This window comes from Chiloscyllium plagiosum, chromosome 4 (assembly GCF_004010195.1).
Source record: "Chiloscyllium plagiosum isolate BGI_BamShark_2017 chromosome 4, ASM401019v2, whole genome shotgun sequence".
Lineage (NCBI taxonomy): Eukaryota > Metazoa > Chordata > Chondrichthyes > Orectolobiformes > Hemiscylliidae > Chiloscyllium > Chiloscyllium plagiosum.
This window is the reverse complement of record NC_057713.1, coordinates 17,198,796-17,225,211: the sequence shown is the minus strand read 5'-3', so window position 1 is coordinate 17,225,211 and position 26,416 is coordinate 17,198,796. Positions and strand designations below refer to the sequence as shown.

Genomic DNA, 26,416 nt, shown 5'->3' with positions numbered 1-26,416 from the left:
AAGTGTCGTAAACAGGATGAAAAACCTGTACCCAATTGTCATCAGTGTTTGAGATCAGCCCATTTCATAAACTTGGTTTGTATAAAACGCTGTTACAGTGAACTGCAAAACAAAATACTGCAAGCTCATCTGAGCAAGGCATCATATGTGACCACCAGAGGCATAGAGATGTGCAGCTTGGAAACAGACCCTTCGGTCCAACTCGTCCATGCTGACCAGATATCCTAACTTAATCTAGTCCCTTTTGCCAGCATTTGGACCATATCCTTCTAAACCCTTCCTATTCATATACCATCCAGATTTCATGGAACACGGGGAGAGCAAGCCATTTGGATACAGAACTGGCTCGAAGGTAGAAGACAGAAGGTAGTGGTAAGAGTGTTTTTCAGACTGGAGGCCTGTGATCAGTGGAGTGCCACAAGGATCGGTGCTGGGTCCACTACGTTTGCAGATGACACCAAAATTGGAGGTGTAGTGGACAGTGAAGAAGGTTACCTCAGAGTACAACCAGATGGGCCAAAGGGCTGAGGAGTGGCAGATGGAGTTTAATTTAGATAAATGTGAGGCGTTGCATTTTGGAAAAGCAAATCTTAGCAGGACTTATACACTTAATGGTAAGGTCCCGGGGAGTGTTGCTGAACAAAGAGACCTGGAGTGCAGGTTCATAGTTCCTTGAAAGTAGAGTCAGAGGTAGATAGGATAGTGAAGAAGGCATTTGGTATGCTTTCCTTTATAGGTCAGAGTATTGAGTACAGGAGTTGGGAGGTCATGTTGCAGCTGTACATGACATTGATTAGGCCACTTTTGGAATATTGCATGCAATTCTGGTCTCCTTCCTATTGGAAAGATGTTGTAAAACTTGAAAGGGTTCAGAAAAGATTTACAAGGATGTTGCCAGAGTTGAAGAATTTGAGCTATAGGGAGAGGTTGAATAGGCTAGGGCTGTTTTTTCTGGAAGGCTGAAGGCTGAAGGGTGAGCCTACAGAGGTCTATAAAATGATGAGGGGCATGGACAGGATAAATAGACAAAGTCTTTTCCCTGGGGTGGGGGAGTCCAGAACTAGAGGGCATAGGATTAGGGTGAGAGGGGAAAGATATAAAAGGGACCTAAGGGGCAATCTTTTCACACAGAGGGGGTGGTGCATGTGTGGAATGAGCTGCCAGAGGAAATGGTGGAGGCTGGTACAATTGCAACATTTAAAAGACATCTGGATGGGTTAGTGAATTGGAAGAGTTTCGAGGGGTATGGACCAAGTGCTGGCAGGTGGGACGAGATTTTGTTGGCATATCTGGTTGGCATGGACAGGTTGGACCGAAGGGTCTGTTTCCGTGCTGTACATCTCTATGATTCTATGACTCTTAATGCTGTAATTGTACCAGCCTCCACCACTTCCTTTGCAGCTCACTCCATACACATACCACCCTCTGTGAAAAGAAGTCGCGCTTTAGGTCCCTTTTAAACCTTTCCCTTCTTCCCTTAAACCTCTGCCAACCTGTTTTTGACTCCCCTACCCTGGGGAAAAGACCTTGGCTGTTCATCCTATCCATGCCCCTCACATGATTTTATAAATTTTTTCCATAAGATCACCCATCAGATTAGTTTAGCCTCAAGACCTTTTGGACGAAGTGATGGAAGCGAGGGGTACATCTCTCTCTAGAAAGGGGTATTTGGCTCTCCTCTTTTTAACCTAGTTGGTCTCAATGAAGGTTCAAGTTATTTTAGCGTACAACTATACCTTTCTCCAAATGAAACAAAAGTGATCGGAAACCAATTACAAGGTTTCTTTGAGAGCAAAAGAAGAGTGTTTTTAATTACCTGCTAACCATGTGAAAAGTAATAAAGACACAATGTCAAACATGGGGCCCCTGTACAATTAAGTGAACATACGCAGATCAAAAAATACAGTTAGGAGTTCTTTGGGTACCCTTGCTCTGCATGATTTTAATTGGAGACCACATTTAGTTAGTTGATTTCCTGAACTATCAGCAGCATTGAAGGTTACATTTACTTTTAATGTTCTCAATTCTCTCATAAATTTTTTCATTTTTGCTTCCATTGGAACCAGACAGAGGGACAGCCTTTCTCTAACATCTTTCTGTTCTGCAGTCTGAAATCCATCTTTCTGCTTTGCAAGCAGAGAGATTCTTAAAATAATTACTTTTTGTATATCCGCCTGTTGAGTTTGTAGTGTCTAGGCTTGAATATTGTAGGCGATGTTTCATCTCCAGCATGTGGAGATTCTCATTATGGTGTAAATCCATGAGGAAATAAGATTCTTTACGCATCACCCTGGCAGCCGGCTGAATGGTTTCAAACTCCTTGGGCGACAAGAATAAGCTAATTTTCATTCAGTTTGTCTTTCATCAAACCATGTTGGTTTTAGGAAACTTGGCCAAAATGTGTCAATAAGGTGATGTCACTAGTTTTTTTTTGGCTTCTTGGTGAAACCATTTCAGTCTGTGAAGGACCCAGGTATCAGATCAGACAATGGAATTTAAAAACCAGTCGTCCACATTTTATATCACCACGGCACTGTCCACAACCTCAGGTTATATACTGGCACTGGATCAGAACACAAGACAAGGACACAAGCAGATCGGCGATGATATCTTTAAGCTCACACATAATAAATAAACAGTTATATGACATACTGAATGTACTTGGACAAGAGTGAGCATCTGAGAGAAACAACGGTAGGAATATTAAACAAGAAAGAAAGAACAGTTGCTGCAGTCCATTTTAGATGCTACTCTCTGTCACTGCATGTTGGGGATGGGAGAGAAGATTGGAGGTGATGGATGGAGGGCTAATCCAAGTCCTGGACCGTCTTTGAGATATTGGAGGATCAGAAATGAAGGCAAGAGAAAAATATGCCATCATACCCCTGACCTGTGTCTTGTGGATGATAGGCAGGCTTTGGGGAGACAGAGGATGAGTGACTAAAAGTGAAAATGTCAGCATTCAATGTGCTCTTACATCCACAGGATTTCTGGGCCTTCTGTAGATATGTTTGTGGTCATTAGTAACCCCCATAACCTCCAATAGGAGGATTCAGTGCTGGTAATGCCTTTGAATACCAAGGGATGATGAATGAAACTTAAAATTGTCAGTTTAGTTTGAGGTCAATACTCTCACAATTCAGTCAGTCATGAGTTCAAGCTTTAATTCAGGCAATAATTTAAGCTGCTAGGTCAGTTAAATGCTGGGGCTTTGTTACACTTTCAGATAGTTAACCTTTGGGATGAGATGTTAAAGGAGGTCTTTTTGAATGAATGTAAGATTCCAGGCAGAGCATCGAGAGTTCTCTCTCTCTCTGTGTTCACCATTATCTTTCCCAGCACTTAAATCACTGAAAACAGGCCATCTAGTCATTTGTCTCATTGTTGTTTGTGGGAGCGTACTGTACACAAGTTGGAATGTGAAACTGCCTACAAAACAAAGACTGCTTTCAAAGGTAGTCTTGGGCATGTTGCAATGTTATTTTCTTTCTGTAGTGGTACAATTAATCAACTAAGCAAAGCGTGGAGAAGTCCCAAGTCATATAAATAATTTTTTGACTAAGAAAGAAAAATGGAGGAAAATGACTGATAAAACCATTTATCTGTTTGCAGAGAGGAAAGAAAATGCAATTAATACCTTCAAACATAATCTCAACTGTGTTCATAAGGTGTAAGTGATGTGAGGATTTCTGAGGTCTCTACTCCTTTCTTTGTTCTGATTCTGAATCATTATGGTTCTCTCACTCACATCCCTCACATTTGAAGCCAATGATCTCAACATGGTGTTCTCCCTGAATCTCACTTTTTCCCCCTTTAGAAACCTAACTTACTCTCAGCGAATCTTAGAATCATAAAACACAGACTCTTTGACTGTCCTAATCTCTCCTTTCTCGGCTTATGTTTGGTTTTATTTGATTAGACTTCTGCTGTGGGTTGCTACAATAGCGTGCTGTGTTGATGGAAGTTGCTTTTGGTACCACATGGGGATTGTGCATCAAAAGGCTGTAAACAAATTAAATCAGGTGATGGGACAAAGCTGAATGAAGCATTTGTCTGACAATTCAGAAGTTAGATTGTTGTCTGTAATGAATTGGCATGTTAGAATTGCAGTTTTCATATATTTTGACCTTTTTTCAGATTCTGTCTCTTCCTATTTTAAAGATGCTTCCTGATTCTGATGTACATTCTGGTTATTAATCACCCTACAGAAGTTCCTGAAAATGTAATGCTGACCTGTTATCTTGCAACAAAGAGCTTCATTTCAACTCGAACAACAAACCTTCCAGCCATAACCAAAGTTCAATTGGGATATTTTTCCTTATTCTAGTTTCAAGTTGCATAGGCCAATTGTTCAGCTCAGAAAGACACTGGACAATGTATTTACCTACTGAGGTATCTGGTCATTTTGTTTGTGATGGCTTTATGAGTACTTTTTGATGGCTTCCCCAACATGGCATTTTCGGAACATAAAATAACATCAAATAGAAGCAGAATAGACCAAATGAGTTCTTGACTGTGCTTGGACATTCAATACAATCATAGCTGATCCACTAAGTCACGCCTTCCTGTGTTACCTTCACATCCCTTGATCCAATTTCTGTCCAAAATCTATCTTGAAAATATTGAAACAGGACATCCCGTGTTTCCAGCTGCAGAATTCCAAAGGTACACGGACTCACTGAGTGAAGAAACTTCTCCTCATCTTGATTTCAACTTGCTTACACCTTGTTCTGAAATTGTGGGACCATATACTAGGAGAAACTTCATTGTGGCATCTGCACTATCAATCCCCTTAAGAAGTGTATGTTGTAATGCAATAATTGTGGGATATGAGATTCACATAAATGATATTGACGTGTATAATTACAATATTCGGACATTTATGGGAGAGTAGACACCAGTCTTGAGTGAACATTGAAGAGAGAGGTCTTTGATTCTACACTTGAGAGTTACAACTTGATAACCTATGATGTGCAACAGTTAAAAGAAAAGGGAATGTTCCAGTACATATGGAGTTGAACAGCCTTACGTAGGCATAAGAAGTAAGTAGCCTCAGGGATAGTGTACGTGTGTCACCCACATCCCAGAAATAGTCCAGGTCAGAATCACAATGCACAGATAGCACTGTCGGCTTAAAGTGCAAGATAAGGCACCATGGCACGCAGGAAACAACCCTGTAAGGATCGGAAGCTAAAATGGAGCCCAAGGAACTTGGATGCAGAGGAGAGACTCTTAAGGCAGGGCAGCATTTTGGACAGGTTTGAGAGAATTTAAAAAATTCAGAAACAGGGAAGAATGTGAAAGCACAACAAAATCTCAGAAGACATTGATCACAAGGTTAAAGAGTGAGAAGATACTGGAAGGTGGAAAAAGAACCTTGGAAAACTTCATAACCGAGACATGAACTAGTAATAACTAGGTAAAGATAAACTATTTCCACTGATTGGGAATTCTGGGACAAGGTGTCATGGCCTGAGAATTAGGGCCAGACCATTCAGGAGAGATGTTAGGAAGAACTTCTATACACACAAGCTGGTAGGTGTTTTGAAGTCTTTTCCACAAGTGGCAGTCGGTTCTGGTTAGTTTTAAATCTGAGATGGATACATTTTTGTGAAGCAAAGGTATGAAGGGATTTGAGACAAAGGCAAGTATTTGGAGTCAGGTCACAGATCTAATTGAATGGTGGAAAAGGCATAAGCGAATAAATGTCCTACTCCTGTTCTAATGTTCACCGATCCCTGTGGCACACGGCTAGTTATACACTGCAACCCTAAAAATGTTCCCCCTACCTCCACCATTTCCCAACTCTCTGTCTTCTATTTTAAAGCCAATCTTCTATCCGTGCTAATACTACCTACAACATCATGTGCTCTCAACTTATGAGGCAGCCTAATGTGTGACACCTTGCCAAACACCTTCTGAAAATCCAAAAACTACATCCACTACTTTCATGTTAATCTATTCTGGTTGTTATTTCTTGAAAGAATTCTAGTGCACTTATCAGGCCTGATCCCTTCATAAAGACACAATGACTCTGCTTGATCTTGTTATGCATTTCTAACTGCTCTACTATTACATCCTTTATAATAAATTCTAACATTTTCCTCAACAGGAGCCGTTAAATTAACTGGGCGACAGTTATCTATTTTTGTCTCCTTGACTTTTTAAAGATGTTACATTGACAGATTTCCAATCATCTGTAGCTTTACCAGATTCTAAAAATTCTTGTAAGATTATTACCAGTACTTCCTATTATATCCTGGAATGCAACACAGCAGTTATTAAAGGAAGTAGCTACATTGATAATGGGTGCACCAGTGACATCAGTAGAATGGGTGGAGCCAACGAAATATGAGCATTAACCCCTTCAGAACCTTTTTCAACAGTGCTGTATAGTGGGAGGAATTCTAAATCTTCTAAAGATTTCTCTGTGAGTGGGTGTTTGCATGTCTCAAAAATATATTTCATTCATAACATTTCTAAATATGTAATAAGACTTCAAATTTTACATTACTTGAGATGGAGTACAGATCTGTTTCTCCTCTTATATGGGGTACCACACTACACTTGCCAATACAGGTATTATTTACAATCTATATTTATGTCAAGTATTCTGTGCTACATACAGCCCAACAGTTATACACGATTTCAGCTTCTCAATGTAGGAAGGCCTTAGACTGTGGGCTTTCCTCATTGACCCATTCTCACAGCTGCTCCATACTTTGGTGAGTGCATCAACATATTGATTGAGTAATTGATTGATTGTCACTTGTACCGAAATACAGTGAGAAGCTTTGTTTACAAGCAGTACAGGCAGATCATTGTAAGCAAGGAAGTACAGAACAAAATATATAGACAGAGACATACAGGTAACATTCCACAGGGTGTACAAGAGAGATTTAGCAAGATCAGCATTATTTGAGGGTAGAGAATCCATTCAATTGTCTAATAATGGCCGGGAAGAAGCTGTCCCTGAACCTACTGGTGCATGTGTTCAGGCTTCTGGATCTTCTGCCTGATACAAGGTGTTGTGTGTTGTAGGAGACCATTACTGGGGTCTTTGATAATGTTGGCAGCCTTTCCAAATCAGTGAGCTGTGTAACTGCAGTTCATGGATGGAAGGTTAGCTCCCATGCTGGTCTTACCAGGTTGTTATGCACCTGGACAGTATGCTTTCAATTATGCATCTGTCGAAGTTGGTGAGGGTCCTTTTGGACAAACCAAATTTCCTGAGCCACCGAAGGAAGAAGAGATATTGTTGTGCCTTCTTGACCATCACTACTATATGGGAAGATCAGGAATGTACAAGTTTACAACAGAAATGGAGTTGCAGGTAGACAGGATTGTGAAGAAGGTGTTTATTAGGACTTATTGGTCTTTATTGGTCAATGCATTGATCTCATATTGTGGCAGTACAGAACATTGGTTAGGCCACTATTGGAATACTGTGTTCAATTCTGGTCTCCCCGCTATCGGAAAGATGTTGTGAAACTTGAAAGGGTTCAGAAAAGATTTACAAGGATGTTGTCAGGGTTGAAGGGTTTGAGCTCTAGGAGAGGCTTAATAGGCTGGGTCAATTTTACCTGGAGTGTCAGAAGCTGAGGGGTGACCTCATATAAGTTTCTAAAATCATGAGGGGCATGGATAGTGTAAATAGCAAAGGTCTTTACACCAGGGTAGGGGAGTTCAGAACTAGAAGGCATAGGTTTAGGGTGAGAGGGGAATGATTTAAAAGGGACCTAAGGGGCAACGTTTTTATGTAGTGGGTGGTGCATGTGTGGAATGAGCTGCCAGAGGAAATGGTGGAGGCTGGTAAATTACAATATTTTAAAGGCATCTGAATGGGTATATGAATAGGAAGAGTTTAGAGGGATATGGGCCAAATGCTGGCAAATGGGCATAGATTAATTTAGGATATTTGGTTGGCATTGATGAGTTGGACTGAAGCGTCTGTTTCCGTGCTGTACTTCTCTATGATTTTATGACTTGGTCATCAATGCCTTTGTAGACTGGAAGACCAGCTTATTTCTGTAGGAAGATGAGGTCTACACTGATCAGATTGAAAATAAATATGCTTCATTAAACAGTCCTCACAGGGGATGCTGGGAGAGAGGACAACTTCTGGAAATCCACAGGCTCAGGTTTCAGTGTAATGTGATCTTATAGCACAATGATAACACTCCTTACGCACATGCTCAGTGGTTATTGTTAAGAGTATAATTATTTAATACTCAGTTGAGGAAGTCCATCTTTGGCTGAGGTTAATATTTCTTCAGCAGTAATTAATGTTTTGTGTGTGTGTGTGTTTACGTACGTACATCCAACATCCACTCCTATGACATGCGAGGATAGAATTATGAAGTGTGTTCATATCTGCACAACAGCATCAAGTGTTATATTCTAATCTGTATTCCTGTCTTCTGCTTTTTGGTCAGGAGACAGTTTTTCAGGGTGAAAATGTAGGCAAATTGAAGACAGAATCTCACACCAATCAGCAGACAGCTTTTGAACAGATCTTTGAACAATACTATTTTTTGACATTTCAATTTGCGTATTTGAACATGTTCTGATTGGATTCCTTTGCTTTTCCATGGTAATTACCAATCACAGTATGGTTCCTAGTCATTATAATGGAAATTGTTGGTAGCTAATCAAAAAGCATACCGATTAAACTCTTCTTATTATTTTGTAAGGTATTTAATCTCCTTGCCGGTTGTCTCCCTTCCTCCCCTGGAAGCATTGATACATTTTGTGGCTACTGATTCCATCTACTTGGCTGCAGGGGGCATGATAGCCAAGTCTGATCCTATCCGAAGCTCATGTACATTAACATCTACATTTCTGGCATGCTGGTGGAATTTGGATAGGATGAGAAAAAAAGCACATACACAAATTTCTTCCCCTCCCAAGCTCAGGGGACACATGGTGGCTCAGTGGATAGCACTGCTGCCTCACAGCACTGGGGTCCCAGGTTCGATTCCAGCCTCGGGTGACTGTCTGTGTGGAGTTTGCACGTTCTCCCCATGTCTGTGTGGGTTTCCTCTGGGTGCTCTGGTTTCCTCCCACAGTCCAAAGATGTGCCGGTTAGGTGAATTGGCCATGCTAAATTGCCCATAGTGTTAGGTGCTTTAGTTAGAGGGAAATGGGTCTGGGTGGGTTACTCTTCGGCGGGTTAGTGTGGACTTGTTGGGCCGAAGGGCCTGTTTCCACACTGTAAGAAATCTAAACTGCTCCAGTGGAGGTAATATAAATTAGTAAGCCCCAAGGATTAAACCTTTAACCTTCTTGAGCTGTACCTGAGGGGGCAGTGAGGATGTTGACTTTTAACTTTGTCCCAATGGAGGTTAGGGCCCTGAACATTTACTTGCATTCTCATCTACCCAGGCTGCTTTGCAACTACACCCAAAGCTATATTCAGTGAGGCCTCTGCCTAGCCCTTCATCGCACACAGCAGGAGGATTAATAAGCTATTAATCCAAAAACTCAGCTAATGTTCTGGGGGCGTAACTTCAAATACCGGCGTTTCAGATGGTGGATTTTGAATTCAATATATTTTTTAAAACTCTTGAATTAAGGATCTAATGATGACCATGAAATCACTGTTGATCGTCAGAAAAACCCGTCTGGTTCACTAATGTCCCTCAGGGAAGGAAGCTGCCATCCTTACTTGGTCTGGCCGACATGTGGCTGCAGCAATGTGGTTGACTCGTAACTGGGTAATTAGGGATGGGCAATAAATGCCAGGGAAGGCAAAGAAACGGGTGTAAATCAGGGACAAAAACAGAAATTGCTGGAAAAGCTCAGCAGGTCTGGCAGCACCTATGGAGAGAAATCAGAGTTAACATTTCTGTGGAAGAATCACTCGACCTGAAACGTTACCTCTGATTTCTGTCCAAAGCCGCTGTCAGACCTGCTGAGCTTTTACAGCAATTTCTGTTTTTGTCCCTGATTCACAGCATCTGCAGTTTTTTTCAGTTTTAAATTATAAATCAAGGTCCTGCATCTCAGGTCTATCCAAGTGTGTGATGTGTACTGGGAAGGAAAGACGGCAACATGAGACCCTTGGAAGGAATGAGATGGTCAAGAAGCTAAAGATTCAGAAATAGCATCTCTCCTGACGCTCTCCAGTGTGAGTCATCAGGATCTTCACAGAGGATTTTGTAGGAGGATAACATGTGGTGCATTGGCAATTTACTCCTTTTAGCACTGCTAGGATGAATGACAATTGCTTGTAGGCCCGTCTGTCCTATTTCCATATGTTGAGTCATTCAAGAGAATGTCAGCTGCAGTGATTCAATACTCTTGCTTTTGCTTCAAACTTGGCAATTTCCTTGAACTTAAAGTGAGATTTTATACAGAGTCCAGTTTTGTAGAATGCAATTGTTAATTGCAACGCAGGGGCAACCTGCGGGTTAATTAAACTGAATGCCTAAAGCTAAGATTTCCTCTTTAACAGGTGCCATACTATCATCTGAAGTTATGTCCCATACTAAGGTAATAAAATGGAGAAATCGGAATTATGCAGTCCGATATAGACAGACTAGAATTCCATTTAATATCAGCGACTTGCTGCTGAGCCATAGAGATAAGAAAGGAGGCCGCTGGCTCATTTGCTCTAAGTCCTTTATCAGCTGCACCAGTCTCGGTGGATTGCTCTATCAAATACCAGGTTCAAAATGCTAATCTCCTTCCATTAGCCGTTTAGTTTGTGGCAACGTCGGCTTCTTAAACAGCCCTTCGAAGATCTCCGAGCCCTCTCTTGTTTTGACTTATTTATTTTTAATGCCCAATACCACGGGGCCAATTTACATACTGCCGAGTTAGAGTTGCAACCAAAGAAAATAGACTAATGACTGAACCTGAGGGTGAAAGCCTCAATTTAAATGACCTAGCAGAAAGGAAAGGAAGTTTTAGTAATAGACAGGCATTTGGAAGTTGTAAAAATTTGTTTCTGTGGTTGGTCTGTAATTCACAAAGAGTGAACCAATTAAGTGAAAAATGAATCAATTGTACGGTCACAGAATGGTTGCAGAGCGGAAGGAAGCCTTTTTAGCCCTTGTGTCCATACTAGCCCTCGATAAGGGCAACTCAGCCAATCCTACGCCTTCTCTCCATGGCCCTGCAATTTCTTTTTCTCCTTCAGATTTTTATCCAATTCTTTTTTGAAATACATTGCATTCAGTTGGCACTGCACTCTCAGAGAGTGCATTCCGATGCACGCCACTCACTGAATGGCAACATTTACCTTTTGACATTTTGGTTTTTTTTTTCATTTTCACCTTGCAACGACTGACTTGCATATTTATAGTTCAGACTCCGACATACTTTCATCTTCATCTGGTTTTGCTAGCACAGTCACAAGCCTTGGACAGTACAGGTCAAGAGGCAGATGGTTCGAAGTGAATTTAAAGTGACCCTTAGCTGGAATCAGTGAAAGCTGGGAGCAGGTCTAACCTTTATAAATCTGGCCCCCTCGCCCCACCACCATCACATGGTCATGTTAAGTGCGTTCAACCTTGAAGGCTTCTGCAACTCTTGCTCCTTGCTGCAAACAATGCTTCAGCAACTGAAAACTGCTGTCAAGTTCACCGCCATTGGATCGATTTCATAAAATCATAGCATCATCCAGTACAGAAGAGGCCCTTTGGCCCATTGAGTCTGCATCCCCCAAAAATACTATCGGTACCAGGCCCATTGTCTAGGCATTTCTTCCCTTTCAGTTACTGCTGCCCAGTCATGATGGTCACTTTAATGTTACTGAGCTGTCTCGGAGGAAGCGGCGCTCCGGAAGCAAGTGCTTCCAAATAAACCTGTTGGATGATAACTTGGTGTTGTGTGATTTTATACTTTGTCTATCCCAGTCCACCACTGGCACCTCCAAGTCCTTTCTCTGAACAGATGGATTAATCCTCGCCATTCACCTTGGCAATGCATTATTTCTTCATCAGTTCATCCAATGTCAATTTTACACACACCGAAGCTAAATGCCCACTGTCTCTCACACTTCATGGAGAAAGTGAGGATTACAGATGCAGGAGGTCAGAGTCGAAAAGTGTGGTACTGGAAAAATACAGCAGGTCAGGCAGCGTCCGAGGGGCAGGAGAGTCAATATTTCAGGCATAAGCCCTTCATCAGCAATGTCGGGGGCTGAGGGTGTGTGGGGAAGGGGGCTGGGTGGTAAATACAGGTTGGTGGTGATGGTGGTAGGTCGGTGGGGAGGATGGGCAGATAGGTGGGAAGGAAGATGGACAGGTAGGATAGTTCAAGAAGGTAGTGCCGAGTTGGAGGCTTGGATCTGGAATGAGATGGGGGGGAGGGGAGATGAGGGAACTAGTGAAGTTGATGTTGATGCCATGTGGTTGGAGGAACCCAAGGAGGAAGATGAGGCGTTCCTCCTCCAGGTGTCTGGTGGTTGGATTTGGTGGTGGAGGAGCCCCAGGACTTGCATGTCTTTGATGGAGTGGGAGGGGGAGTTGAAGTGGATGGTGGGGTTGATTGGTGCGTGTGTCCTGGAGATGTTCCCTGAAACATTCCGTAAGTTGGTGTCCTGTCTCCCCAGTGTAGAGCGGTCTGGGGAAGAGGGAGGCACCTCACCCTGAATGCAACAGTTCTTGAAATGATGCACAGATGGATATTAATCTATTCTCACAATGCATGATACAGTATCATCATTACTACAGTCCACTGTCAATATTCACATATGACAATCAAAGCAGCAAATACTTGAAATACACAGCATATAAGTAGCATCTGTAGAGAGAAAGAAATGGAGTTAGCATTTCCAGGCAACAATTCTTTTCAGAATATGTGAAAATGTGCTGTAACCTCAATGTAATTGCACTATTAAATAGTTTGCAAATTGCATTTAGATTAATGTGGAATATTTTTCACCTTGTATGGGATAATTTTTTTTAAAAATTGTTGATGAGCCACATGAGTTACTCGCTAAACCAGCAAGTATTGCCCATCCCTAAATTGCTCTTTTCACATTTGTTGAAATGATTGTTGATCCATTATGTGTTGAATGTGGTGTCATTAGTCAGGCCAGCATTTATTACCCATTTCTTTACCCTTGTGATGATGAGCTGTCTTCTTGAATTGCTGTAGACAGACCCACAATGTCCAGGATTTTGACCCAGTGCTAGTGAAGGAATGGTGTTACATTTCCAAGTCAGGATGGTGAGTGGTGTGGAGGGGAACTTGCAGGTGGTGATGTTCCCATGTATCTGCTGCCCTTGAACTTTTAGATGGAAGTGGTCATGGGTTTGAAAGGTGCTGCCTGGGGATAGTTGGTGAATTCCTGCAGCACATCTTGTCGATTGTGCAGACTGTTGCTACTGAGCGTCAGTAGTGAAAGGACTAAAGGTGAATGTGGTGTTAAACAGGTGAGCTACATTGTCCTGGATGGTGTCAAGCTTCTTGAATGTTGATGGAGTTGCACTAATCAAGGCAAATGGGGAGTATTCCATCATACACCTGACTTGTGCCTTGCAGATGGTGGACAGCCTTTGAGAAATCAGGAGGTGAGTTATTCGTTGCAAGTTTCCTAACTGCTGACCTGCTCTTGTAGTGACTGTGTTTATAATATTTTGAGTCCAGTTCTGTTAAATTGTAACCCCAGGATAGTGATACTGAGGAATTCAGTATTAATGATGCATTTGAGTATCAAGGGGTGGTTAGATTGTCTCTTTTTGGAAATGGTTGTTGCCTGACATTTGTGAGATGCAAATGTTACTTGTCACTTTTCAGCCCAAGCCTGGATATAAACCAAATCTTGCTGCATCTTCTGCAGAATTATCTTGAAGCTGAGATGACTGACCTTAAACAACCATGACCATCTTCCTATGTGCCAGGTATGAAACCAACCAGCTGAGTGTTTGCCCCCTGATTCCGGTTGATTCCCATTTTCTCCTTGATGCCACACTTGGTCGAATGCAGCCTTGAGATGTCAAGGGCTGTCACTCTCACCTCCCCTCTGAAATTCAGCTCTTCTGTCCAGGTTTGAACCAAGGCTGTAATGAGGTCGGGAGCTGAGTGGTTCTGGCGGAACCCAAAGTGGGCCTCACTGAGCAGGTGCTGCTTGATAGCACTGTTGATGACAGGTCTCATCATTTTTACATGGTCAACAATAAGCTAAAATTTTAACTGCAGATTTTTGTTGAATTTAAATTTCCCCATGTGCAATTCAAACACATGACCTCAGAAGATTAGTTTGGGGCTCTTGATTGCTGGTCTGGTGACATTACCACTACACCCCTTGAAACAGAATGTGTTTTACAATGGCTGGATAGCTCAAATTATTGCAAAGGCAGTGATGGTGAAAATTACTTCATGATTAAAAAAATAAATGTTTTCAGTAAGGTTGCATTTGCTGTCAGTGATTTTTTTCTCATTTCACATCCTGTACAAAGGTATTGCAAGTAAGTTTGACCTTGTGCAATAGTGTAGAATAGGCATTAGTAAACCAGTAGTTAGTTTTTAACTCCATTCCGATTTCTTTTGTGTTGAAGCCCCTATTTGATGCCATGGCATAAACCCAGATTTATGTCGCGTTGAGTTTAGGGTGAGGTGACCTCTGGGACACACAAGTATTCTGCTGCTTGGATGAGCCTCAGATAGTTGTCCTGAAGAAGGGCTTATGCCCGAAACGTCGATTCTCCTGTTCCCTGGAGCCTGAAAAAGGGCTTATGCCCGAAACGTCGATTCTCCTGCTCCCTGGATGCTGCCTGACCTGCTGCGCTTTTCCAGCAACACATTTTCAGCTCTGATCTCCAGCATCTGCAGACCTCACTTTCTCCTCAGATAGTTGTCTACTTACTAGAGAGATGCAGCTGTTGGTTGTGATGTTGTACATGCCCTGTTTGCTGAGGAGCCACAGTATGTTGATCACAGAGGGGAATCCTGGTCATTTTACATGTTGAAAGCTCTCTTCCTGAGAGTCAGAAATAAGACTGACAAGGCAACATGTGAGCAGGTATCTATTAGTTGTTTCATTCAATCACATAATTCTCATTGGTAATATAGAAAGTGAGAACTGCTGAAAAGAGATACAGACTGAAAACGTGTGGTGTCGAAAAGCACAGCAGGTCAGCCAGCACCCAAGGAACAGGAGAGTCGACGTTTCTGGCATAAGCTCTTCATCAGGAATGGGAGCGGGCGGGGGGGGGAGGGGACAACCAAAGAGGGCTGAGAGATAAATGGCCAGGAGGTGGGGCTGGGGGGGGGTTAGCTGGGAAGATGATAGGTAGTTGGAGGTTGGGGTGATGATGATAGGCCTGAAAGGAGGGTACAACAGACAGGTCAGAAGGAAGATGCACTGGTAGGACAGGTCATGAGGGCGGTGCTGGGTTAGACGGTTGGATGTGGGATAAGGTCGGGGGAGGGGAGATCAGGAAACTAATGAAATTGACATTGATCCCATGTGGTTGGAGGGTCCCAATGCAGAAGATGAGGTCCAGTCGTCAGTGGCTAGAAGTTGACAGTGGAGGAGGCCCACGACTTGCATGTCCTTGGCGTAGCGGGAGGGGCAGTTGAAGTGTTCAGCCACAGGTTGGTGGGGTTGTTCAGCGCATGTGTTCCAGACATGTTCTGTGAAATGTTCAGCAAGTTGGCATCCTGTCTCCCCAGTGTAGAGGAGACCACATCCAGAGCAACGGACACAGTAGATGACGTTTGTGGAAGTACAGGTAACTCTCTGGTGGATGTGGAAGTGGGATAAGGTCGGGGGAGGGGAGATCAGGAAACTAGTGAAATTGACATTGATCCCATGTGGTTGGAGGGTCCCAATGCAGAAGATGAGGTCCAGTCATCAGTGGCTAGAAGTTGACAGTGGAGGAGGCCCAGGACTTGCATGTCCTTGGCGTAGCGGGAGGGGGAGTTGAAGTGTTCAGCCACAGGGTGGTGGGGCTGTTCAGCGCATGTGTTCCAGACATGTTCTGTGAAATGTTTGGCAAGTTGGCATCCTGTCTCCCCAGTGTAGAGGAGACCACATCCAGAGCAACGGACATAGTAGATGACGTTTGTGGAAGTACAGGTAACTCTCTGGTGGATGTGGAAGGATCCTTTTGGGCCTTGGATGGAGGTGATTGGGGAGGTGTGGGTATGGGTTTTACACCTCTTGCAGTAGCAAGGGAAAGTGCCGGGTGGGTTGGTTGGGCAATGTGGACCTAACAAGGGAGTTGCAGAGGGAATGGTCTCTGCGGAAGGCAGATAGGGATGGAGAGGGAAATGTATCTCTGTTTGTGGGTGGTGGAAATGGCGGAGTATGATGCGTTGTATCCGAAGGTTGGTGGGGTGAAAGGTGAGGACCAGGGCTTTCTGTCCTTGTTGCGATTGGAGGGGTGGGGTTCCAGGTCGGAGGTGCGGGAAGTGGAGGAGATGCGCTGGAGAGCATTGTTGACGATGCGGGATAGGACATTCCGGTCCTTGAACAAAGAGGCCATCTGGGATGTTCTATGATGGAATTGTTCCTCCTGGGAGCAGATGCAGCGAGAAACGGCGGCGAAGAATATGACCTGCTGTATTTTTCCAGGACCACACGTTTTGACTTTGATCTCCAGCATCTGCAGTCCTCACTTTCTCCTTCTGAAAGGAGATACATCCTGTCAAAGCCCTTGTATTGTACTCACCGGGACACCTGCAATGTAACAGTTAACAATATCATTCTCCGTCACATTGGTGTTTCCTGCGAGTGTCCTGATGTGTACAATATGAAATGGTTCAACAAATTGTGCACTTTTTTCAGCAATATCACAAAATTGCCAATGCAACTGACAAAAGTATGGGTAAGATTGAATCTGTTGCAAACGTGTCTCTGAGTGTCATAAACGTGGTTTTCAATTCTGATTCAATAGTTTAAGTTTGTACATATTCAGGGCAATGTGCAGGTACCTGTCATTTTAACTAATTTGAATGAATGATCTTTTCGTTTCAATATAGTACACATCAATCAACTTGGATTCCAGAGGGTGCACCCCTCCATCAAGTTATTGGGATGATTGTAAATACTTATTTAAGTCACGAGCCTGTGGTATTGTCCCGAGGGAAGGAAAGGACTTGGAAATCATCAGTTTATAGCTTTTTTTCAGGAGGTTTAATGAGTGCATGGAAAGGTGGGAAAATCTCCAGATTTGATATATCCCATAAAAAAAAATCAGGATAGATATACGTTTCACACCCAGAGTATAATGGTAGGGACTTTAATAATCTGAGTTTGTGGATTTGATCATTCTCTTTGGTTTAGCAGCTTCATGAATGTACGCGAATACACTTGGATGTTTACTGTTATATGGTTCATGGCGATTTATTGAGAATGTGTTTTTCTTTATTCTAGGTTATATTCGAAGCCGTGACATCAGGCCAGTCTGGGTACATTGCCATAGATGAAGTGAAAATCCAGGGACACCCATGCAGTAAGTAACAAGCAGTAACAATTCCATCCAATTCCAAAGCAGGTAAATAGAAGGTCTGCCTGTGGGGAAATCAGGTTTTGGTCACCCTCTAGTTATTATTTTTAAAAATGCATGGGATACTGCTTCTATGCCCGAAAGAGGACACAACATGTTTTAACTGGCTCTAATGAATCTGTTCAAATATACACATTCCAAAAGCTCACATCATTACACAGCTTGGAGCAGGCACACTGATTTCTACTGCCATGTCTGTCTACCCTGCTCAGGAATTCACTTCATCTCCCTCCTGCCTCTCCTGATAGCCAGATCTGCAGTTTACTGATTGCTGTGCTTTTCCACACTCTGCTCTGACTCTCGTGTGGTGTATAGCAGTTTGGAGCCATGTTGCTGCTGTTTGTTAGTGCTCCTGAGAAGATGTCTTGGACTTCCTGACACAGCTTGGTTTCATTCAGCCTTTGGTCACTGCCCACCCAATCGTTCCACTGTACAAGTCAGAAAGCACTTGACTCAAGGGTTTGTTTAAAATAAATGCATCAATCTTACCATCTGTTCTGCCCATTTCCCTCTGAAAACACAGCGCACAACACAACAGGTAGCAATGTTAGACTGAGCTCATTGCTGATCTGATAGTTTTTAGTTCACAACTGAGCTCAGCAGTTAGTATCTTCAGTTATATAGTAAGAAAGTGGCTGAGAAATTGTCTTTATATTAGTTTGTAGAACATTAAGTCTAGGTCACGTACAGAAAATCTGATTGCCTGGTAAGACATTCCTTAGGGAGAAGGTCACGACATGACCAAAATATTTCACCAACTTCTAAGAACAAACATTGTGTTACAGATCTAGATACATGAGACATAAATCTTACTGCGTTCACTGCCCCTGTGAACCTATAGCCGAGGGAATTGGAGGAAATTCCCCAAAAATCTTTTAGCTTGTGGTTGATTCTTTCAGGTCACAGTTCATTCCTTTCTTATTGAGGGCAACCAAGAAACAGTTTCCCAGATTTAACTATCTCTGAGAAAATGTGATTTGCCTCCTTCTAATTCTGTCTTTGGGGCATGTAGGAGCATAGGAGGTGGAGGCTCCACAAATGTCCTCCATCCTTCACCATGGGGAGCCCAGCACATCAATGCAAGGCTTTTGTGATGATCTTCAGCCAGAACTGTGGAGTGAATGATCGATTTCAGAAGCTATATCTCTTTTCTTGTGAGACCCCAGCATCACAGATTCCAGTCTTCAGCCAATTTGCTCCACATGACAGTAAGAAATAGCAGAAGGCATTGGATTCTGCATAGGCAATGGGCCCTGACGCCGTTTTAGCAGTAGTACTGAAGGCTCATGTTCCAAAACCTGCTGTCACCTCTAGCCAAACTTTTCAAGTACAGCTACAGTCCTGGCATCGATCCACCAGGCAGTAAGGAAAATTGCTCTGTTATGTTTTGGCCATAAATTCAACCCAGCCAATTAATGATCCAGTAGTCCACACCTGATCATTAGCAAAGTAATGGAAGGTAACATTGGTAGCACTATCAACTGGCACTTACTCAACAATAACCTTCTCACTGATGCTCAGTTCGAGTTCTCCAAGGGGCACTCAGCTCCTGACCTCGTTATAGCCTTGGTCAAAATGTGGACGAAAGCCAAATTCCAGAGTGACTTCCCTTGACATTGAGGTCACTTTGGACTGAGTGTGACATTAAGGAGGCCTAGTAAATTAGAGTCAATGGGAATTATGGGAAAAGCTCTCTTATAGTTTTTATTATTCATTCATGGGATGTGGGTGTCACTGGCTGGGCTAGCGTTTATTGCTTGTCACCAGAGGCTCTTCAGCAAAAATTCCACCTAATTTTCTTGTCAGTGCGCCGAACTCCAAGGTCTGTGTGTGACATCGGCTTCCAGATTCAGAGGACAATGCGTTGGCATGCTGAATGGAGGAACGGAGTGGTCATGCGGCTTCGAGGGAACTCTGCTCTTGAGCAGGTGGTGGTGAGCTGCCTTTTTGGATCACTGGAGCCTTTTTTGCACGGGGGTTTGAGGGGTCCTGACCCTCACCACATCCTGTGGGGTTCAGCACAATCAGTTCAGTTAGGTTTGCTCACCGTAGGCCAGTCAATAAGTATGCAGCATGCTAATTGTATGTGGCAACTACTTTAAAAGATCTGAATTTACTGAGAAGTGATTCACTTGCTGGGTACCTAACCTAACCTTAGTAGTAAAGCAGCTACTCTTTAAAACTGCTGATAGTATACCAATCCACAGCCTGCACATCTCCTGGTCAGGATTCCAAGCAAACAGGGAGTATTACATCATACTTTAATGAGTAAAATGGACTCAGTGCTTTTGTAACCTGAGATGTACTGATGTCCTCCTGTTCCTATTTAACCACCTCATTATATATATGAGATGGATTTCTCAGCAGAGAGATTAGTTTACCTCCTATAATATTCTGACTGACGCTTTGATGACTGGAAGACTATGACATGCATTCACATTCTCCTATTTGTGAAACACGTTTGTCTATGCTTCCTTCTTACTGAACAATAATAGAAATCTCACAGGATGTAGATGCCACTGTGATATCCCCATCTGCAAGACAGTTAATTCTGGGAAACCGTTCCAATCTGTGGGTGATTCATTCACTTCTGAGACCAACACTGAAAGCGAAGGTGCTTTCAACTGAATAGAAAGCCTGTCTCCTGCATATCTTTCATTAATTTAAATGCTTGCCTTCTTCCAGGCAATGCTGCTTTGGCATTGGATCTAGGGGCATTTGTCAGCTGGAGATTCACATCGACAAGTTCAGAGACGAATGCAAGAGGAAGCAGCTCTCATAACAAGAATAAATGATGGTGAAAAATCAAGATTATAAAGGAACTTCTGAACATTGCTGGAGTCAAATAATACATTCATCCAGAGTAGAGAAAAGAGCCCCAATCTGACTGATACATGCCTCATTATCATATCACAACTAATGGTCTTTTCACACTATTAATAATAGACTCAACCATGATCCAAACCACAAATAACCTTGCCAAGAATATATAACACCATTTGCAACATACATTTATCAGCATGAAGCAGAGGTCCATACTACAGCTATAAATCCCCATTGCACTCAATGTACAAGCTCTCAACACCCAAGCTCAACACCATCTAGTCTCTGATGGTCTCTTTATTCCATCATTTCTTTATCAGCCTTGACAGTGTTCCAATCCATCTTGGCTCTAGGTTTCTTAATTTGAATAAATATTCAACACTTCCAGATTGAGAGCAAAAATCATAGAATCATACAATAACACAGCTCAGAAGGAGGCCATTCATCCCATTGTGTCTGTACCAGCTCTTTGATCCAATTATTTCTACTTCACTGAGCTTTCACTAAAACTTTCCATTTTATTATTCCTTTCAGCTGTCACCCAGTTCCCTTTTGAAAGTTATTGTTGAATGCGTTTTCACCAACCACTCAAACAGGGCATTTCTGCTCATATTAGATTAGATTACTTACAGTGTGGAAACAGGCCCTTCGGCCCAACAAGTCCACACTGCCCCACCGAAGCGCAACCCACCCATACCCCTACATTTACCCCTTACCTAACACTACGGGCAATTTAGCATGGCCAATTCACCTGACCTGCACATCTTTGGGCTGTGGGAGGAAACCGGAGCACCCGGAGGAAACCCACGCAGACACAGGGAGAACGTGCAAACTCCACACAGTCAGTCGCCAGAGGCGGGAATTGAACCCGGGTCTCTGGTGCTGTGAGGCAGCAGTGCTAACCACTGTGCCACCATGCCGCCCACATCTCACTGTACAGCAGACATTCTCCTCAGCTCGACTCTGAGTCTTTTACCAATTACCTCAAATCTGGGTCCTCTTTTCTGACTAAAACAATTACCCCTTATTTTCTCTGTAAGACCTATTTATTGACCCGTTGAACCTATTCAAACATTTGAACACCTCTTCAATTTTCTCTTAACCTTTACTGCTCTGAGGAGAATAATCACAGGTTCTCCAGCTGTCCCCATAGCTGGGGTTCTGCATCCCTAGTTATTAAATCTCCCCTGCACCCTCTCTCAAGATCCTTCCCGCCTTCCACCCACTTCACCAGTTCCCTGCAAGTTTCTCACTCACTTTTTGCAATTGTAAAATTGTTACATGTTCGTATTTTTCTGACAAACACAAATCACCTTGTGTTTCTGAATTATATTCCATTTGCTGTGTGTCTGACCAGTTCACCAGTGCATCCGTTTCCCCTGGACTCTGCTGCTATTGTCCCAACTGGATCAGGAGCAGTGATTACGTTTCCTTTCCAAGCTTGCCTGGTTGATTGCAGCCAAAGCTGAAGCTCTCTTTTTGCATGAAGTTATTCACTTCTCCAATGAAAATGGGGTTAATTAATTTTTATTGTACCAGTAAGAAGCCAATCATGAGGTTTTCTTTAGTTATAAAGAGCAAGTTTGTTCTGCATATGGGCTTTGGGCAATTATCATTGTTGGGGTCACTCGCTAACAAATACGATTGTCCACCTAGGAAATTTCTGTGTCCCTGGTCATGGGCTCCATGGGTCATTGTGTGGCCAATGAGCCCAGTCCTAGAGCCACATTCTCCAACCACACATTTGGCAGGTCTTCCTGGGGAGTGGAATTGGATCATGGCCTTGAGATAGTTGGCATTTTTTTCTCCTGTTCCTTTCCATATTCCCTCTTACTGATAGGTGTACTTCAAGAATTGTATTCATTTACACAGGAGCTTCCTTCAAGTCAGTTTCTTCTGAATGAGAATCTCCCATGCATTGACATCTGTTGCATTTCTAGAGAGAGTCTTGGAAGTCCTTTGTCCCTCTCTCGTTCAAGTGCCTTTGTTGAGCTGAAGCGGAGAATCCATCTCAAACAATGTTGACAGGACTTTTCCAGGGCCTTGGCATCATGTCTATACATAGTCCAAGTTTTGGGACTAAATAGAAGAGTTGGAAGGGTGACTACTTTTAAACAAGAGTCTTGATACCAATGCAGATGTCGCGATCGTTAAGCACTCTTATCATTAAGCATCCATAGGCAGCACTCGTAGATTGGATGAGATTTGAATCTTCACATCAATATCAGCCTTAGATGAGAGGTAGCTTCCCAGGTAACTGAAATGCTCCACATTTGGGAGGATTTTTCCATCGAACTTAATGGAGGGACAGACCGGAGCTTGACCTGGGACAGGTTGGGAAAGGATTTGCGTCAGCTTGAGGTTGAGGCTGAGACCAATCCTTCAGTATGCTTCCATGAAGGCAATAAGCAAGGCTTGAAGATTCTCTTCCAAGAGCGCAGAGATGACGTTGCCGTTCACATGCTGAAGTTCCATCAGCGAGGTTGGTGTCATTTTCCCCTTTAATTTCAATCAGTTGAGTTTGAAAGGTCTTCTGTCCATTCTATTGGGAAGATTGTTCTTGACAAGGTAAAGAATGGTGGTGACGAAGGTTGAGAGAAGAGTGGGGCCAATGACACATCCCTGCTTGATTCCTGTCTTCACCTCAAAGGACTCTGTCATGTTATCATCGATGAGGATGATAGCAGCTGTTTTGTATATTCTGTCTGCTGAGTTCATTATGTTCAGGCTTGATAATTGGAGGTGGTATTTCATCTTCCACATGTGAAGATTCTTCTCATAGTACAAGTCAAGTGGGAAGTGAAGACTTTTACATGCCTCCTGGGGAAATTGACTAATTTTTACTGTCTTAAGGATGAGTATGAATTTCAACTCAGACTATCTCTTACAGTCAGAGAGTCATAGAGATGTACAGCACGGAAATAGACCCTTTGGTCCAACTCGTCCATGCTGGCCAGATATCCTAAATTAATCTAGTCCCATTTGTCAGCATTTGGCCCATATCCATCTGAACCTTTTATTCATATATGCGTTAAGATACATTTTAAATGCTGTAATTGTATCAGCCTCCACCACTTCCTCTGGCAGCTCATTCCAAACAGGTCTTAGGTCCTTTTTGTATCTTTTCTGTCTCACCTTATACCTGTGCCCTCAAGTTTTGGACTCCACTACCTTGTGTAAAAGACCTTGGCTATTCACCCTATCTATACCCCTCATGATTTTCGAAACTTCTATAAGGTCACTTCTCAGCTTCTGATACTCCAGGGAAAACAGCCCCAACCTATTCAGCTCAAATCCTCCAACCCTGGCAACATCCTTGTAAATCCTTTCTGAACTCTTTCAAGTTTCACAAGCCTCTACTTTTTGTCATTTGCATAAATGATTTGGATGCGAGCATAAGAGATACAGTTAGTAAGCTTGCAGATGACACCAAAATTGGAGGTATAGTGGACAGCAAAGAGGGTTACCTCAGACTACAACAGGATCTGGACCAGATGAGTCATAGAGATGTACAACATGGAAACAAACCCTTCAGTCCAACCCGTCCATGCCGACCAGATATCCAAACCCAATCTAGTCCCACCTGCCAGCACCTGGCCCATATCCCTCCAAACCCTTCCTATTCATATACCCATCCAAATGCCTCTTAAATGTTGCAATTGTACCAGCCTCCACCACATCCTCTGGCAGCTCATTACATACATGTACCACCCTCTGCATGAAAAAGTTGCCGCTTAGGTCTCTTTTATATCTTTCCCCTCTCACCTTAAACCTATGCCATCTAGTTATAGACTCCTCGACCCCAGGGAAAAGACTTTGTTTACTTATCCTGTCCATGCCCCTCATAATTGTGTAAACCTCTATTGTTGCTGAACAAAGAGACCTTGGAGTGCAAGTGCATAGCTCCTTGAAAGTGTAATCACAGGTAGATATGATAGTGAAGAAGGCGTTTGGTATGCTTTCCTTTATTGGTCAGAGTATTGAGTACAGGAGTTAGGAGGTCATGTTGCGACTGTACAAGACATTGGTTAGGCCACTGTTGAAATATTGCGTGCAATTCTGGTCTCTTTCCTATCGGAAAGATGTTGTGAAACTTGAAAGGGTTCAGAAAAGATTTACAAGGATGTTGCCAGGGTTGGAGAACATGAGCTACAGGGAGAGGCTGAACAGGCTGGGGCTGTTTTCCCTGGAGTGTCGGAGGCTGAGGGGTGACCCTATAGAGGTTTACAAAATTATGAGGGGCATGGATAGGATAAATAGACAAAGTCTTTTCCTTGGGGTCAGGGAGTCCAGAACTAGAGGGCCTAGGTTTACGGTGAGAGGGGAAAGATATAAAAGAGACCTAAGTGGCAACTTTTTCATGCAGAGGGTGGTACGTGTATGGAATGATCTGCCAGAGGAAGTGGTGGAGGCTGGTACAATTGCAACATTTAAGAGGCATTTGGATGGATATATGAATAGGAAGGGTTTGGAGGGATATGGGTCGGGTGCTGGCAGGTGGGACTAGATTGGTTTGGGATGTCTTGTCGGCATGGTCGGGTTGGACCGAAGGGTCTGTTTCCATGCTGTACATCTCTATGACTCTATCTTTCTGATAGGAAGGAGACCAGAATTGCAAACAATATTCCAAAAGTGGCCTAACCAATGTCTTGTACAGCTACAACATGACCTCCCAGCTTCTATACTCAACGCACTGACCAATGAAGGCAAACATACTAAATGCCTTCTTCACTAACCTATCTACCTGTAACTCTACTTTCAAGGAACTATGAACCTGTACTCCAAAGTCCCTTTGTTCAGCAACACCCCCCAGGACCTTACCATTAAGTGTATAAGTTCTGCTCTGATTTGCTTTTCCAAAATGCAGCATCTCACATTTATCTAAATTAAATGCCATCTGCCACTCTTTGGCCCACTGGTCCATCTGATCAAGGTCCCATTATTCTCTGAGGTAACCTTCTTTGCTGTCCACTACTCCACCAATTTTGGTATCATCTGCAAACTTAGTAACCATATCTCCCGTGCTAACATCTAAAGCATTTATATAAAGGACAAAAAGTAGTGGACCCAGCACCAAGTGGCATACCACTGATCACAGGCCTCCAGTCTGAAAAGCAACCCTCCGTCATGGTTTCATAAAATTTAGCAACTGCATGGGTCAGGTGATGCCTTTGCCCACTTGAAGTCAGTGCTTTTGATGCCTTTTTAAACTATTTCAGTCCATTTAAGCCCCAGGCATTAAAGTGGATGATTGAATTCAAAGTCAATAGTCAATGTTTCATATCATCATGAAACAATTCTCCTCATAATTTACCGCACTTTCAACTTTTATGTCACCTCTAAACTTTGAATTTATGAGCTGATATCCCTGGGTTCAAGCACTTTAAAAATATCAAACAAGCAGATCCCAACATTGATATTGGGTAGTGGGAAAGGGGGGGGGGGGGGGTGCACATCACAGCACATTTCCCTTCTGTTTGAAAAATAATCAATGATTTACTATAGCTCTGTGTACTCTGTTCTTTAACTAATTTCATATCCATGCAGTCACTGCTCCCTCAATTCACATGAGATTTAATTTCACTGAGTGGTTTGTTACACAATACTTTATCCAATAACATTTCATAGTTCACATGTGAATCATCAGTGATACTGCATTCACCAGGTCGCTTAATTCACCCAAGTCGTTAAAAGGTAATATTTACAATTTACGGAAGGGCTGCCTTTCAGAGAAGTTGAAATTGGCAAATGCCAATAAGTTCTTTATCTAGCACTGACTCCCAATGATAGTCATGGACAAAGTTAAAAATCACACAACACCAGATTATAGTCCAACACGTTTATTTGGAAGTACAAACTTTCAGAGTGCTGCTCCTTCATCAGGTCACTAGTGGGGGAGGATCATAGGACACAGAATTTATAGGAAAAGATCAGTGTCTTACAAATGATGCAATATATTAAACAAACCTAGATTGCTGTTCGGTCTTCAATTACCTAGAATGGGGATGAGGGTTTTGATTCATTAATACGTAAATCCCAGAACTTCTTTCAAGTCCCATTCTGAGCTAACTTAAAGTTTTATAGAAAAAAAAGGTGATATCTCAGCTCAGACAAAGCATTAAAGGTGT

At 42.8% G+C, this 26,416-nt stretch overlaps 1 protein-coding gene across 5 annotated transcripts in view; it reads left to right on the top strand.

The window, feature by feature from the left end:
- LOC122548881 (receptor-type tyrosine-protein phosphatase mu-like) overlaps window positions 1-26,416 on the top strand; it is a 701,186-nt gene that overhangs the window by 115,914 nt on the left and 558,856 nt on the right. For all 5 annotated transcript variants that reach the window (XM_043687785.1, XM_043687784.1, XM_043687783.1 and 2 more), the window contains exon 3: window positions 17,333-17,411. In XM_043687785.1, the coding sequence (XP_043543720.1) occupies window positions 17,333-17,411 (79 nt within the window). The remainder of the gene's footprint in view (window positions 1-17,332; window positions 17,412-26,416) is intronic.